This window comes from Apaloderma vittatum, unplaced genomic scaffold, assembly GCF_000703405.1.
Source record: "Apaloderma vittatum isolate BGI_N311 unplaced genomic scaffold, ASM70340v1 scaffold24120, whole genome shotgun sequence".
Lineage (NCBI taxonomy): Eukaryota > Metazoa > Chordata > Aves > Trogoniformes > Trogonidae > Apaloderma > Apaloderma vittatum.
The window spans coordinates 1-17,150 of NW_009696662.1; the positions used below are offsets into that span (position 1 = coordinate 1).

At 40.2% G+C, this 17,150-nt stretch overlaps 1 protein-coding gene across 1 annotated transcript; it reads right to left on the minus strand.

Annotated features, from left to right (window-relative positions):
* Positions 1-900: 900 nt before the first annotated feature.
* Positions 901-15,693, minus strand: RNF32 (ring finger protein 32). The gene is given in 12 exon segments (XM_009875854.1): positions 901-959; positions 962-1,124; positions 1,437-1,615; positions 7,142-7,254; positions 7,466-7,557; positions 7,559-7,591; positions 8,035-8,067; positions 9,737-9,775; positions 9,778-9,881; positions 14,891-15,058; positions 15,061-15,160; positions 15,670-15,693. Coding segments are annotated over 12 exon segments (1,107 nt in total).
* Positions 15,694-17,150: the final 1,457 nt, after the last annotated feature.

Here is a 17,150-nt window from a genome sequence, read left to right on the forward strand (position 1 = left end):
TTTTTACTTTTCAGTTTTAGTTTCTTCTAAATCACGAGTCTGTGATACAGCCTTTCCCACTTCCAGCTTGTGACCTTCTGCTCTGTGACACCCTCACTCAATGCAGGACGCTACCTGAGCTTGCCAGGACTATTTGGAAGCTGCCTGTTTGTGCAGTTGATCAGTTATTGCCCTGTTTTGCGAGATGAAATGTCTTGTTACCCTGATACGTTGCTATTTCATTTTGGTTTTGCTTCTGACTTTTGCCATTATGTGCTCAGCTTTCCTTATAAATTACCTGCAGTGACCTGACACAGTTTCAGCAACACAAAGCTGAAAAGTCATAATTATGTTTTTATTTCTCTTGAGAGGGGTCAGTACTTACTGTGGTTCCAGGTTCTCTGAAGTTCTGAACTGATCCTGCATTTTTAAGGTCATTTTATCTACCCATAGCTCACTGAAGCTGGTCAGAACTGTTTGAGCAGGAGCCAGGGCTCTAGTTAGTAACTGTGGCTGAAGGAGAACATTTCTTGCTACAACTACAATTTGCAGTCCTTGTGAGTGGGAACTTGTGCTGCAAGAATCAGGTGTAAAACTCAGGTGAAGGATAACGATGCAGTGCTGTGGAATGAACACAAGACCTGAAACCACCAGGGCTCATCTTTTGGGAAAGGAAAATGAAAATGGAGAAAGAAGAGAGTGACAGAGGGAGCAAGAATAAGGATGCTGGAAGACCAAAGGTGAAACTGAGTGTATAAAGGAAGCAACAGCATCCTTCTGACTTTTACTTCTTTAAATATGAGGTGAGTGGCATTGTCCATACAAAATAATCTGTTCTTGGAAGATCTGACTCTGAGAAGTCTCCAGACTGGAAGTACCTGTGCTGTCAGCTACGTGGGACTTCACTGTGAGCCATGTGCATCAACATCTGAGGATTTTCTTTTGATAAGATGAGCGACATAAAGGACAAGTACGCTCTCCCCTAAGGAAAGGTTTTCAAATGCTTGAAGACTGGTATGATGAAACAAGCGTGAACAAGAAAGCAGAATGATCTGTTGTGAAAACTGCTTGCTGTTACCAGAAAAGTGACGGGCAGGATGAACTGTAAGACTGAGTGGTGTGATACAGATGGGACAGTCAAGTATCTCTGAAATGCCTGAGTAAAACACAAACAAACCTAGAGTGAAACAGTGGAAGGTAAATATATCAGCACTATGCTAATTCAAATACTCAAATTTTATTACTGGTGTGTATTTGGAGAAGCTATTAACATTTTGATTCTCAATTTTGTCTACCAGTCTCATTTGAGTAGAAGAGAGATGCTGCTGATCTTTAAAAACGTTAATATTTCTGATTTTGAACAGATGGGCCAAAATTTAAGAAAATACTCTCATGCCTCAAAAGAGCATAAAAGAGCCTGTAAATACAAAACTACTTATAAAACTAAACAAAACAACCAAAAGCCAATCAACCTGGACCTGGATCTCCTCCCAGTCAGTTTCACTTACTAATTTTTCTTTTCCTTCCAACTGCTGAAACACATCTTGACTTGCAGCTATAGAATAGTCTGTCTCAGAAAAAAATTCACCTGGGTTAATGTTGTAAGAGCTCAACAGGCACTCACTGATCTGCTGAACTGCTGTTAGTGTGGAGTTACTTATGGGTAGCTCAGATATGGGTGAAGTGTGAGTGATCGGACAAGAGGGCCTGGTTAGTTGCATGATCCATGGAATCATGTTCCAGCTGCAGCTGGTGTCCGGCGCTGATTCAGAGGTTAAAAGCATCAGATTGCTGGACTCCACAGATGGACCATTATCCTTCAGGGACAAAACATGGGATTTTCGTCACTGAACTTTCCCAGGTCAGCTGTACTGTTCTGAACCCATGGGGGTGCAGCGCAGAGGGTACAGCTGCGTTAGTGGAGAAAGCACAGAACTTAGCTGAGCACTGTTATTTGTTGGGAAACCAGCGTGTCTGGTTAACGGCGTGAGAACCAGCAACAGAAGCGTCATCTTAGGTGTTGTCCTTTGCACAGACTTTTATGACCTGTACCCTTAAATACATTTCCACATATTGCACATAGGCCCAAGCAACGTGGTCATCACATCTGAAGATGCGCCCCTCCGTGCTCAGTGAAATAAATACCTAAAAGCCATGACTGCTTTTCTTAAACTTGACATCATCTCCCTGAGCACAATCCTGACTCACTCTGGCCACTTTCCCTCACTGCTACCATGACATCTGAAAATTCCGTAGAGTCACACGAGTCTTGGACTTATCTTTTGTGACTCCGGTTGCGAATGCTTTCAGCAGTTTTGAGGAACGTTTCAACACCTGTGCCAGGAACCGTTCTCTCCGTGCGTCTCCTGAGAGAGAAAGCGTGGTAGGAAAACAGAGTTGTCTCTTCAGGGAGGGTGGGAGGGGAGGGGAGGTGGCAGAAGGGTTGTTGTCAAGGTTAGACAGCCTGATGGTACTCGAACATTTTACTACTGTTTCTTTTCATGTTGTAGCTTTTCTCTACAAGCACACGTGCTCCCTTACAACTGCTAAAGCGACCCTTCATAGCATAGATGAGGATATTCAAAGTAAACTTTTCTATACCCAGAGGAATCAAGAGCCCAATTCCCACAAAAACCTCACAGAAACTGTCTGAAAAGCTCATTTAACATTCAAGATTTCCTTTAAACTTTGAATTTCCTAAATTTCCTTCTAAAACTATGAAAAACCGCCTCAGTTGATTTTTTTTTTCTCACATTTTGTGTTCTATGGTCTGATTCACTGCAAACTGAAATCTGTTATGATTTGCTGAATTTCCTAACACAACAATGTATTTAAGGATGGATCCATTTGTCACTACATAGTTACCTTGTTACTTAATGCTGACGTATCAACTTTTTTTAAAAAAGAAGAAAAATATCCCCTGAGACCCCTTATGTATTTAAATCACAGCGTGATAGGAAAAGCAGCAGCCCCTTCAATACTCTGAGAGGGAATTCTACCTGTAGCAAAGAGCAGGCGGGTAATCTGTGCTCCCCTCATCACTGTTCACTGACAAGAAGCAAAAAAATCTGATGGTCTCCCATGCAAACATGCACCCCGACCTTCAGGGGTCTGTGTAACACAAAAACCAAACAAACACGAATTCCACCACACTTTGTGGCCTCTGAACAATCCCAAGCGATGGTGCTGTGGGCTTCCTCAATGAGATGTGAAACTCTAATGCAATAAACTCCAATTAGGTTGTGTCTTTAATATTTTAATGTGATTACGTATTTAATTAAGCAATAACAATCCTAGTCAGTTTTATCTGAGCTATTCTTACCTCAGTTCTAGAACCGAATCTACTCCACATTGCAATTTTAACTGCTCTTACTGATTTCACTTTAAAATCTGATTTCAGGAAGAAAAGGACAAGATTTCACCTAAACCTTATATATTTTGTGGCTTCTGTTCAACACCAAGAAGAGGTTGATCCATTTTAAAACATTTTTGGTCTTGATTTGTGCTTGATCTTCATTTATACTGATATCAACCTCGACCAGACCTAACCTCTTTTTGTAAGCAAGCCGGGGGGATGTAACAGAAAGCTAGAACAGCCAGAACAATCCTTTCTAATCACCTCTCGTGACCCAAAATTTGAGGAAAAGCAGCAGTGTTTAACTCTGCCCTTACTCTTTGAATGTGAGTGCGACACAGACATTGGGTGGTCGGTTCTGGGACTTGGCGTGTGTTTGTGAGCTACACTATGACCAGCCAGGCCACTGAGGAAAACGAACCGAGGAGGAGAGGTGAGAGCGGGGCAGCGAGGGGGTGGGTTGCGTTGAGCCCTGGTGCCAGGGCCACGTCTGTCGGTGCCTGCGCGACTGGTTCCTTTGTTTCCGTCAGCAGGAGAAGCCCTCCGGTTCTTCCCTGGGCTTGCACTTGTGTTTCTCTTCCCCACTTCACTAAGTGATGCTCAAAGTACTCTCATGAGCCTCCTTGAGCAGGAACTGTAAAAATAACAAGAGGAAAACTCTTCTGCCTGAGATGGTGATCTATGAAGTTCCCCTGCTGCTAAGATACTATCTGCTTGGAGCTACTCCTGTATTTTCTGCGGTATGACCTGACCCAACCCAGAGGTATCAATCGGTGAATAAAGTCTAAGGTTGGGAAGAAAAAGAAAGTGTAACTGAAATTTAACCTAAAACTTCTCCTAACTAGAATGGAAAGGAAATAAGCATTTTGTATAATTTGTTAATGTTGCCATGTTCTGGGTTTTAAAAATTAAATCTCTCTGTGTTTTAACGCATAGTGCTGAAAAAACTTTTTTTTCCCCTAGAACTGCTGAAACTGATTAATTTATTTCTGAAAACACCAGACCTCTACATTTTACGTCTGTGACTTCTTACAACTTAAATGGAATGGCCTAAACTGAATATTTGAAATACTCAATCGCTATGCACAACTACATCAGTCATCTGTACAGCAGCACAAGACTATGATAAAGTAAAATGATGAAACAAAGCACTGAGGTGAACTTTGTCCACGGGGAAGCCTTTTTAAGTGATCCAATGTCAGCAAATTGCTTACTAATGTGTTGACTTATGGCAAACCTCAAAAGTAAAATGAAAAGGCTGGAATTTACAGCGTATCAATGAATCGGTTGATAAGCTTTTACTGGTTTAATATCCTCCTAGTTTTGCTGCTTGGAGCCACTTGAAGTTAGCAACAGAATGTTTACCATCTCCTGGTGATAAAGGAAGTCAAAGGACTAAACAAATTCCAGGACCATTATACTGTTTGGTGAGATTTAAATTAAAATCGGTGGGAGAAATCATGTGGCGGAGGGGTGGGGGAAGAAACTAAAGTCAACTACATCATTGCACAATGACTTACCTCGCTTCCTAAACAATGGCAGGATTTTTAGCAAAGCTGGAGATAATGTAATGCGTTTGAAAAGATTTAATTGCACCAATAAAAGACTAAACCACAATTAAATGACATACAGAAGTGACATTTATAGGTAGGATCAAAGAAATTTCCGACCTAACATGCTGAAGCAACGCCCTGCTTTCTGTGTGTAGTAGTGCTAAAGAGTAGCCTACTTTGGTTTCAGTGACCTTTCTTATCTCCTTTGATCTCGATTATTAAAAATGTTAATGCTAGGTGTAAAAAGGGCTACTGTAGCACCCTGAAACAAATAATATACGTCCTTCCTAGTACTAGCATTTCAGACCTTGTTTTTTATTTTGTGATATTTATTTAAGCATATGAAACTTGATGTTTAACCTTTGTGATCTTTCCAGAGGAGGTGGGTTATTAAAAATTAGAGATTTTTTTTTTCCATTTGTGAGGCCGTTTGATTATGCTAATGTTTAGGGAGTGACGTTTTAAGAGCACAGCACAAGTTTGAGAGGCAAATTTTATTTTAAAGAAGCTTTTACCATCTGGAAATTGATAGCTCCTTGTGAAAAATGACTTCAGTATTTTCATTAACCAACACTTAAAAATATAAGAGCAAACAGCAGGAAAGCTCATCTGCAATTCCCACTTGAAAGCTGTTAAGAGAAACAAGTATATATCCTTTAATCACAATTGATACTGAATTCATTTAAACCTGGCTAAACCATATGAGAAGACTTTATAAATTTATTCTTAATAGAAGTTGAAAAAGTTGTGCCCATTTCGTTCCCTGCAAAATCCTGAAGCGTTACATGGAGGAATGATTTCCTAATGCTGTGGAGTATATGGAAACTACATTTAATGAAGACCTTCCCATAGCTTATAATCATGTGATGAAGTGTGGGCGCTCCATCAGGCTTGTTTTCTCCCTGAAACAGGTTTATAAGACAGAGGGCCTGAGTGCTGGCCCCATGTAGGCAGCTTGGCAGGCTGCAGCTGCAGCCCTCTGAAGTTCCATGACAGAAATTTGAACAAACAACACTCAGCTGCAACCTGCAGCGTGTTCAGAAGCCGCTTTCAACTTCCCTTTACTGAGACCCTGTTTACAGCCAAGCACAGCCTCTTGAACCCACAGAAACCAGCCAGCCTTACCGGGAAAGCAGCGCATGGCTGTTTGTCCACTTCTTCCAAGCAGAAAAACCCGAGTGTTTCTCTCTTCTGTTCTCATTGTGCTACATGAGGACAGTCACAATCCACCCAAGGATTCACCTCTTCCAAACCCAAGCATCTGAGCACTTTCAGATGTGACACTAGCTTTCTTCAGTTACTCCCCTATGCGTTATTTGCTCCATTACAGGGGAGCACTTTGCCTTGTTGACAAAGGCAGCGCGGCAACCAGCAAGCTCGCAGCGTTAAGGCTGAGCGCGGTATTCCCTCTCTCGCCCCTGCCACCGTCGCCACACGAGCAGAACAGCTGTACCAGTTTTGTTACAACAGCCTGACCACCTCTGGGCCACCCATCTCCCTCTCGTATATAAATACACAGCACAGCAAGAGGGGCACTTGGCCTCCAGAGCTCTCCTCCGGCAGAATACAACCAAGAAATGACAACAGACAGTAAGAGGCTATTTTCTGCAAGCTCTCTTCTGTTTAACTAAAGCAGTGATTAAAAAAACAAACAAACAAACCAACCACCACAAACAACCGATTGGAACTGACTGGAAGTTGGCAACGGAGGACTTGAGGATCGCGTAGGAGCTCTGCAGCAGCTCCTGTGCTTAAAAGCAAGCGGGGTCACTGCAAAACGCTTGCACCTGGTTTGGCCTCATTTGCACGAGGTCAGGACCCCCATTTGTTACAGTCTGATTCGCCTCAGAGTTGAAGTTAGAGAAAGGCAAAGCTATGGAATGGACCCGTCTGCTTCAGTGTGCACTGAGAGAATCATGACAGTGGAAAGAAGTTTTACGGATTTGTTTCTCCTCTTGCTATATCTCCTTTATATCATTCTACAGGAAAACAGATCACTGTGCTTTATCAAACAGAGGAGGGTAATATGGAGCCTTACACAAAGCCTGCTAGTGTTGGCACAGGCAAAAGACAAGCCTTAAAATTAAATATTTACGTTATTTTCCTTACTTCTACATTATAAAGAGAACGGGATGAACCAACTAACAACAACCAGTTTGATGTGAATGAGAAGGAGTAAATGAAAAGGCAGAGAGCTGACACTCAGGGGTTTTGATTTAGATGAGGTGAATCAAATCAAATGAACAAATGCAACATACCTTTTTCTCGAAGAATTGCTTTCTTAATTTGCTGTCTTTAGGAGGCATTGTTTTTCTCAAGTTTTTGTACCATTTTCTAACATTATGTCCCCTCCGGGAAGCTTGGATTCTGTAAGACACAATTTTGCTCAAGAAGAGGAAACTCAAATTTATATATCTGCATGAAACAATCATGTTATGCAGATTTTTAAAAACTCTAACTTTTGCAGTGCATTCATTCTGTCTAGTTTCTCATTCTAGTAAAATTTTAACAAATTTAGAACATTATTTAGAAATAAATAGTGTCCACTGACAACACCTGTAGCAGAAGGAAGGCTTACCTAACAGCGCACTTTATTTTAAACAAACGTGCCCCATCATGTATTAGTCTGGTCTGATACTGCTCTTTTCTACACATAGAACATGACTTTTTTACCTGCAAGCTTTTCAAAGGCTTTCAGGCATGCCTGAAAAAAATAATTGCAATTACTTACAGTGTATTTCATACCATTGGAACAGATGAAACAAGATAGGTTACAGAATGTAAAAGCAGTTTATTTATCAGTCCGTGAATATTCTACAGGATGCATATTTTTGTAATTAAAGTGTTAAGAGAATTTTGGAAAAGTCCATATAGTCACATGGAATTTCATGGATTAAACTATTCCTGCTTAGTATACAAATGTATAGTTTGGTTACAAACTACGGTTTCCCAGGTGTTTTTAAAAAAGGTATAAAATGGAATAAAGCGCTTCATCATAAAAATAGCCTTAAATTGTATTTCTTGCCATAAAAATCTGAAATCAAAGTTACTTTGCAAGATGATTATATTTAATTCATTAAGATATTCAGTACGTTTAATTAAAATAGTCATGTATTATGTGCTTCAGTTATATAAAGGTGTACTCACTTTATGGAACACATGGGAACATGAAAGCAGCACCTGTTTTTCAAAGGAAAAAAAAACCAGCAACCAAACTTGACATCAAACCATTCTAAAAGCTGAAAAGTAAAAAATGCTGACAGAAAAAAATCTGACTACCTGAAAGGTCATCAGTTTCTTTCTGTTATTAATGCAGTCTTTCCAGTGAAAATAAAATTAATCTCCTACAGAAATTACTTAATATCTTAAACCAATATGCAAATTTTACCTTAACAACACATGGAGTGGCAGAAAGCAAGAAATGCCAACTGCTACTGACTGGTGGAGGAGATTACAAAACAAGTACTTAAAATGAAAGCTGATTAATATTTTTCCCTTTCCCCACAGAGATGTTAAATTTCAAGAAGTGATACACATCAAATGTAGCATTTCGCACATACAAAAAAAACAAATCAAAAGAGAAAGCATGTTCACAGGCTACAAGAAACCTTCACCTTTATCTGACCTAAATTCCCACCAAATGTTGATGATCTCCATCCTGACAAAAGATACAGAGTTGGACAAAAAAGGCAGTTGGCTCTTAGAGGAAGGAAAAACTGGGAAAGGAGTGAAAACCCGAACAAGTAGTGTGCACTATTGAGCTGGCAAGCACAAAAGGATTAATGGCTAGCAGCCAGCTGAAGGGAAAGCTTTCAGATACAGTGGCTTTTTTCCCGTGAAGGACAAGAAGAATTCCAGAGGCATTTCCCTTTTTGTGCCAAATCTGAAGTAACCTTTTTAATGAGTGCTGTCTTTCGCTCTCTCTCCTCAAGCTTTAGACTTTCAGGCTAGCCAGAAACTGGCAGAATGGTCTTTTGCTGGATCCATCCCACCTGTCTGTGGACAATTGTACACCTTCAGTTAATGTTGATGTAAAAGGAAGCAAAAGCCCTCTATCTAAGGTCATTAAAAGACCTCTATTCACACCACAGCCTTTGCTGTACAAAATCTTCAAGAAAAATTAAAAGGAGAACAGGCAGAAAAAAAAAGAGCCTAAAATGCACCTTGGAAAGAAACTTGCATGCAGTTGGGATAATTCTTCTAATTACCATCATCACCTCTCTGAAGCAGCACTCCTCTTCAATCAGTCACTTGTCCCTTTTGATTAATATTTTCAAGATGAGAGAGTCTAATAAAGCATGATTTATTTATGCTTATGCTACACACAAGTATTGAATAAAGCCATCAAGGTAAAATGCATGTGTTTCTTCAGAGAATCTACGGAAGTGACTGACTGGGATTAAAACATCAACGTCCATTTTCAAAATAGATACGATGACTGAATTAAACTGCAATTAACAAAACTTGTGAGAAAATAAAATATATCTTAAATTGTATAGTTAGTGGATATTTACCAATCTGATGAAGGAAGGCTAGGATCACATCTAACAGGTGTTTAAATGAAGCAGAAAATAGCCTATAACTGCTTTGCAAGAACAGATAAAAAGGCTGAACACCTCCTCCTCTACTGTCATAACTTCAGAAATGAACAAACACTACTAACCTTTCTCTACCATGTCACATCCAAAATGCTTTCAGAGTTGGCCACTGACAGATGCATCCAACTATCAAATGCTATAGAGAATCTTCCCTTCCTTTCTTCCTCCAGCAAATGATTTTTAGCAGTATTACTGGAAATTTTAAAAATAACAACTGTGTAGTCCACGCAGTTAGGCAGTTATACACATACCTGAGGCTGAAGTGCAAACTCTTCCCTGCATACTGCACACACGGCTGCGTGGAGTCTCTGTGCTCTATGGATCTCTGCCTTATTTCTACCCAATCTTCAGCAGTTAGCGGCAAGAAAGGAGGCTCAACCAGGCCTAGTTTTTGACCTGTAGGCAGTAACAACAACAAAATGCTGAATAAAACCCACTGGAAAACACAGACAATGGATTCCCCTAATGTGAAATTTATCGATGATGCACTTTTTAAAAACTACTTTATACAGATACTTCATATAAATCTATCATCAGCCAAATCACTGGCAGGAAACACATATTTTACTATTAATTAGCTATTCAGTAATTGTCAGAATATCTTTTACACAGAGGGTTTACACAGGTATTCTTTTACATAAACTTTTATTTGCTGAGTATTTTGAATTTATTTTGATACCTTTTCACAGCCATTAAGATACGGGTTATTAACTAGGCAATATAACAATGCACAACAACGTAATTTCAAATCATTGGTATAAGCAAAATCTCTGTTAGAATTAATTCACAATGGTTTCTTCAACATTGCGTTTTTGTACTCTTGAAATAAAAATGAAGTGGTCTAACAAAAACCTGTTGCTGGTTCAGAATACCAAAATGTAAATAATAAATAAAGAGCATAAAGAAACAAAGAGATGGTCACAAGACGCCAGTGATAGTGTCACTGCAATAGCTGAGCATGCGGATCTTAAATGACAACTGTCCGGAGCCTTGCTGCACATCCATGTGAAATCTCTGCCTTCTCAAAGAAGGAATCAGTGACAACACTTACAGTATTCCCTGCTGCTCCCACAAACGGCAGATAAACTCCAGAGCCACTGTCTCAGTAGTAAAAGATGCTGGTGGGTACAGCAAAGAACAGATCTTTGTCATCTTTGAGGACCAGAGGAAGCAACTTGAGTGGACAGACCAATTTCAGTGGAGGAATGTCCAAAGTATGTGGCGTAAGCGAGTAACATGAGTCCATGATGAGTTCTCAATAGTATTTGCTAAACCAAGGAAAGAAGAGGGACATGTAACAGTTAGAATGCAAGCTGATGACACCTCAATGAGAGCGTTAGTTCTAAATGGGCAGGACCGAGTCAACTCTTTCATTCACACCAAATCTTTGCATAAACCAGACATGAATAAGCAGCACTTGTTCTGTATAACCTGTCAAACTCCCATCAGACAGCTTGTGTATCCAAACCCGTTAAACTCATTAGTCATGAACAGAAAAGGAATCCTAATGAACCAAAGAATGAGGTTTTGGTTATCCACTTGCTCAAGTGGATCATACTAGGATAAGATCTGTTAGTTTTTGTGACAAAAATTCTGCTCCTCCATCATTTAAAATTTGCACAAAACTACCTTTGATCTTTTTAAAGAGATGTTGTGAGGTATTAAAGTAATTATAAGGAATAACTTCTTCCCCTTAGTTGAACTATCTGCCTAACTTGCTTCCTTGTGAGCTCATGACATCATTCAAACATAAATCAAATTGATTCCATGTCTTAGAAAAACAGGATAGGACTGAGATTTCAAGCCAGGCCAGTTTATGCTTTTGGAAAGAGCTTTCTCTACTTATTGTTTTTTTTTCCACACAGATCTGACCTTGTTTCTTTCGTTACCCATGTGAAGGTATCAAGTCAAAGGTAAGCAATGCATGTGCATTTAAGCATCAAAACAAAATTTGTATCTATGGACCTGGTAGTCACATATGACCTGTCTTAGAGACTCACTTTCTCAGTTCCGGGACAACTCCATACCCAGGCACACACACAGCACCTCCAGAGGCACAGGAGCTCCCAGCTCTACCTGAAGGTGATGGGTTACAACTCAAACTACTCTGTGTCAAGCACCAAAGCACGTCCATATGTGGAACATCTCCCTTAGGAGAAAAGGCTGAAGGATCTGGGTCTCTTTAGCTTGGAGAAGAGGAGGCTGAGAGGTGACCTCATAAATGTTTATAAATATGTCAAAGGGGAGTGTCAGGAGGATGGAGCCAGGCTCTTTTCATTGATGTCCAATGACAGGACAAGGGGCAATGGGTACAAACTGGAACATAGGAGGTTCCACAAAAACATCAGGAAAAACTTTTTCACTGTGAGGGTGACAGAGCCCTGGCACAGGCTGCCCAGGGAGGTTGTGGAGTCTCCTTCTCTGGAAACATTCAAAGCCCTCCTGGACGTGTTCCTGTGTGACCTACTGTAGGTGATCCTGCTCTGGCAGGGAGGCTGGACTAGATGATCTTTCAAGGTCCCTTCCAACTCCTCGGATTCTGTGATATTTAAGGCACTGTAATTTCAGAAGGCAAAATACACACTGTATTAACATAAAATAGCATTGCCTATCAATTTTGGTGCAGTAAAATGCTTTTATCTGGTGCTCCTGACAGTGCAAAATAATATAAGGTTTAAAAGAAATAGGAAGGATCCGGAAAACTTTTTAGAGTCTGAAAAATATTTCAGAACGTGTATTTTGCTTAAAGCTTACGCAGGAATTGCTGAAATTGGTAGCTGAGTGACATGGAAGTTTCCCTGACCAGGTGGGAAATCCTTGACCACTCTTGAAGAGCATATATTGCACAGATCAGCGTTTCTGATACAAAAGAAGAGTCAAATTATAAAATACATGATAAAAGTTTCAGTAAAAACATACATAAAGTTTCATCTGACAGTAATACCTACGAGTATCAGTGAATGAGTACGGAACCAAGATCCAGTGTTGATAGTCCAATATACAGATGCGATGGTCTTTATGATGAGGAAATCTGCATACACAAGGAGTGATCAAAGCAGCAAACCAGCCACAGCAGGACAGTATTACAACATTAAAAATGTCTGCTTTTGATTTTCTTCCAAGCACTGTGGTCAGAGACTGTTTTAAGGAAAATAAAGAGCTGGCTTTGAGAAAAGCCTTTTGTATAATGCTGGGGTAAGAAAAAATGCTTACTTAAAATCTGCACAAATAGATGATTGAAGCCCCCAAGTAGGAAGAGTCTGGTGGCAAAACCTAACTTTTAAATAATAAGAACCAGATGGGATATTTTTGAGGGACAGGTTATACAGGTGTTTTGAAGGAAAGCTTTTATGCAACACAGTTGATGAAGGAAAATTGGCAGCAAGGTTAGGGCATGCAAGAAGGCAGATATGGCTGAAGCAAAAGGGTCTATAAAGATATTCTCAATGCAGCACTTTGAATAAATAAAAACAATGAAAGCTTACATTTCTCACAGCTCAAGACATCCAAGCCTTTTCATACCTATGCATCAAATTTACAGGCCCAACCCATTTATTGACACACCAGTTTACAACCGAGTTATTTATCTTGCAATGAACATCAGCAAAATGATTACATACATTAACCTTTAATCTGTTATTATTTAAGGACTCAAGTCCCTATTGAGAAAAATATAATGAGACAGGCCTGTGAGATTTTGTTTAATTACCCCCAAACTCAAGAAGAAAAAGTAGTATTACTGTTTCAAAGTTGTTTCACAGCTGTAAGACTTAAACCACATAATTCTTATTAAGAAAGCTTGACTTAAGCATTTTGAAATAATTTGAGACTATAGGTGAAAATACTAATAAGCAACACACAGAAACAACTGTAATTTTTTACAAAAATCTTTCAGCACATTCTTTCAAATCACTTGCACAAGAATTCGCATGGAACACTCAGTTAATGTTGTGATTTAAAGAGAAAATACTTTGTCTTTCTTATAACTGCAGAGAACATGCTCACACTTGGGCTGCATTTTTTCACCACAACCTTTAACTTCTTTACTCAGTCACTATTTATATTTGTGTTACCCCCAGTCCCTCTCTGCTGTTTTTCCCCCAGCACCCTCTCTTCTTCCAAATGTCTTTTCAAAACAAACTAAAGAAAAAACTCTCCCATCTTTAGAACTAAAACCACAGAAACATAGTAATAATCACCTTGTCTTAGTACCTTTGTCTTATCGCTTGTTACACTCACTTGGTGTGTATTATCTTAAGTTACCCTCTTAACCTTCGGCTGATTCCAAAGGCAGATGCCTGTGCTTGTATGGAGCCTCATTGATTTACATGGTTCTCTTTAGAGCCGGGACTACTGTGACAGTTACTAGAGCAAAAGCAACATGATCTTCAGAGAGGCCTAAGGGCATCTTTGTGAAAAAGAATGAATAAAACAATCACTAATGATGACGCAAGTTTATTATGCTTAAAACTGCAGACTGTGGAGCTGGAAGGTCCTTTAAGAAATGCCTAGTCAAGACAACTGGAAGAGTGGAGACACGGTGCTCATGGCAACAACACTGCAGAAATTGTTAGAAGAGGGAAATACAAGACCTCAGCTGACAGGCAGGAAGCACACTTGGACTACTGGTCTGTTATGATTCTCCCTGGTTTTGTTTTTTTAAGCAATATTATCTGTCGCTGCTGCACAACTGTATGATTATAATACTATTTAAAAAGTGAGTTTTCTCACCAGGCACCATTCCAAGCCCTCACATCTGTGACTTTTATCTTTTTGCATGTTTGCTTCTAAATTTGAAAAAGGTATTTAACTACAGGTGTTAATTCTTCCTGGGTTTAGCCCGAGGACCATTGTAAAACCAAACCTTTTTAACTCTGAGTAAAGGTGGGTATATATTAACAAAGAATACGTATAATGCAGCACTAGTAAATGTATTTTTACTGAATAAAGAGTAAAATAAACCATTTCAAATAGACTTTTAAAACTCCCTTAATAGTAAAACATTCACCCAGACAAATACAATATCAAAATCACTGATGTTTCCTTGAGGATATAAGGTAAAGAAAGTTAGACAGTCAACACACAAAACATATTAAAAAAAGTGTAAAAGACTTCTCACCTCTTAATGAATATTCTTCTTCATTAAGATGCATCAGCATCTTTACCATGTCACAAGAATATTATTTTTAAATGAATTTCAGATACAAAAAGACACATTCAAGACACTGATGGCAATTCCATTGTTTACCTTATGGCCTAAACTGCTGAATTCTGACAAATTTTAAAAAAAAGATTTTATGCAGTTTAGCATTAAATTATCTTATTGAACAGAAAGCTTTGCTTCCTCATTCTAGTTTATTTCAAATTAAAAACAAAAATTCACAAATCAGAATGTAATGGTTTACCCAATGTTAGCTGTGGAGGACTGAAATCAAGAACATACTCCTTTTCTGCATCTTCCTTGTTTTTGTGCTGAGTGATCTTTTTTGTTAGTCCAGTACCTACTATTGCTCTGACCATTTCTTTGTTCACAGGTTTATAAATGTTCTGAGTATTTCTTGTCCTTGACTTAAAGGATCTGCTAACGAAACATGCTGGAGCTCATGACTGTGTATTATATGATCCTGTAAAGCAACTGCAGAAACTGCTATTGCCTCTTGTTTGGAGGAGCGGCCCTAAAAAGAAAAACAATAGCCTTGAATAATTATTCTTATAAATGATTCAAAGCGGTATATTAAATTAAAAGAAATTCTGCTTTTAGCCAGTATTTTTGACTTGTTAAAGACTTTTATATACATGCAACTCCTGTACTTGAAGTCTGACAATTACTATTATATGAAATTTAAGATTGATGTTTCTGACACATCCTAGTTTTAACTTATAAAAAGTCAAATGAAATCTTTGATTTATCATTTACATTAAATAAAATAACAGTAATTTTAAAGTTTTAATTACTGAGCCCATAATTATTATATGCAATAAACTCATTGTGGGCTACAAAAGTTTGGCATGCGCAAACACATTTTTACTTCAATACAATTAAAAACAATCCCAAAGGCTAACCTTGCCTTCCAGAACACTGAGTATAAACAACAGTATATTATATTTATACTCGGAATGGCTTTACCTATTCCTCCATTTCTCCCCACCCTTCTGCCTTATTTTAAGAGTTGTGGAATCATACCTTGTAAAAATCATGATGCTCCATTGACAATCTTTAGCTGATTTTATATGAGTCCTGTGGCTCTACAAATAGAAATGTACAAGAACTTGAATAACATTTCTCAGCAGAAACCGCCTCATTGGTGTCGTAAGAGAAACCTACATTTTTAGTCGTTTTCTCCCAGGGTTTTCCACCATGGGAGATCACTCAGCATGTATTCCAGGCACATGTTAGCTCTGGATCCTTGAACTGCCAGCTGGGCTCCTCTCTCATCGGCCTCATCTCCCGCCCTGTGGGCTCCCTGTAACGAGCGCAGGATAGCTTGAAAACGAATGGCAGTAATCACAAATTTCACATTGAACCCATGCAGAAACATGGCCGCAGTAACAAAGCCCGCTGAACCGTTCTGCCAGATTACTTTATTGTAGATGAGGGAGCCTGATACGCAAAGCGAGGATAGCATCGGGAACCCCTTTGGGGCTGAAACTGCTCCACTCGATCTCAACACCCTCACGGGCAGAGCAGGAAGTCCTGTGCCGTGGCTCAGCAGCGCCGAGGCGGCTCCAGCGGGTGAGGAGATGCCCCTCAAAGGGGAGCCGCTGCCACCACCACTGCTCTGGTTCACCTGCTGCCCACCAGCTGTGTGCTCGATGATCTCAGAGGTCTTTTCCAGCCTCAACAATTCTGTGATTCTCCCTGAGCCACTGCCTTCCACCTCGGAGCAACTGGGGTGGTAGCAACGCCAACGCTCCTCAGAGCAGGCAGGGCTGTTCCCGAGTGGAATGAGGGCGTTGCATCCACCGACCAGGCTGTGCAGCAGGGCCTCACAACCAAACCACCTCAGGTACCAGCGACCCTGCTCCGGGCCTTGACCCCAGCCCCCTCATCACCCCCATGGCCTTATTGCTCTTTTTTACCTCGCACTTTTTTTTTTTAACCTCATGGATCTCCCCCTCTCCCTCTCCTGACCATGGCCCCTGCCCTCTCCCTGAGGGCAGAGCCCGCCCACCCGTTGCCAGGCAATGCAGCGCCCTGGCGGCCGGAGCATATGAAGGTGCTGAGGGAGATGCCCTCCTCCTTGCCTCAGGGGGCTGTCAGCTCTCCCAGCCTGGCCCCGGGTGGTTCACTGCTGAATTCCCTCTTCCACGCCCAAGCTGCAGGCGCTTCCTCCTACCTCAGCCTCGCAGGTCTGTGTTTTCCCCTTTAGGCCTTGCGCCCACTTTGTAACCTGCAGGTTGGCGATGTACGTTAATGGCGGCCTTCTGTGTGTGTTTTGAGTTGAGGATTAACTTTTTACTCGGCTTTTTCTTTTTCCTTTTTTTTTTTTTAAATGTGTGGTTTTAACCTTGCAGCCTTTTTTAAACCTAGATGGTGGTAAGATGAGAGAGGGGGCCCTTTGGAAGGAAGTACTTCCTTTGGCAGTGGCCTTTGAGCAGGGCTCTCCAGTTTCCCAAACCTTCCCAGTGGTAGTGGCGGGGGGGGGAAAAAATTCACTAGTTTTT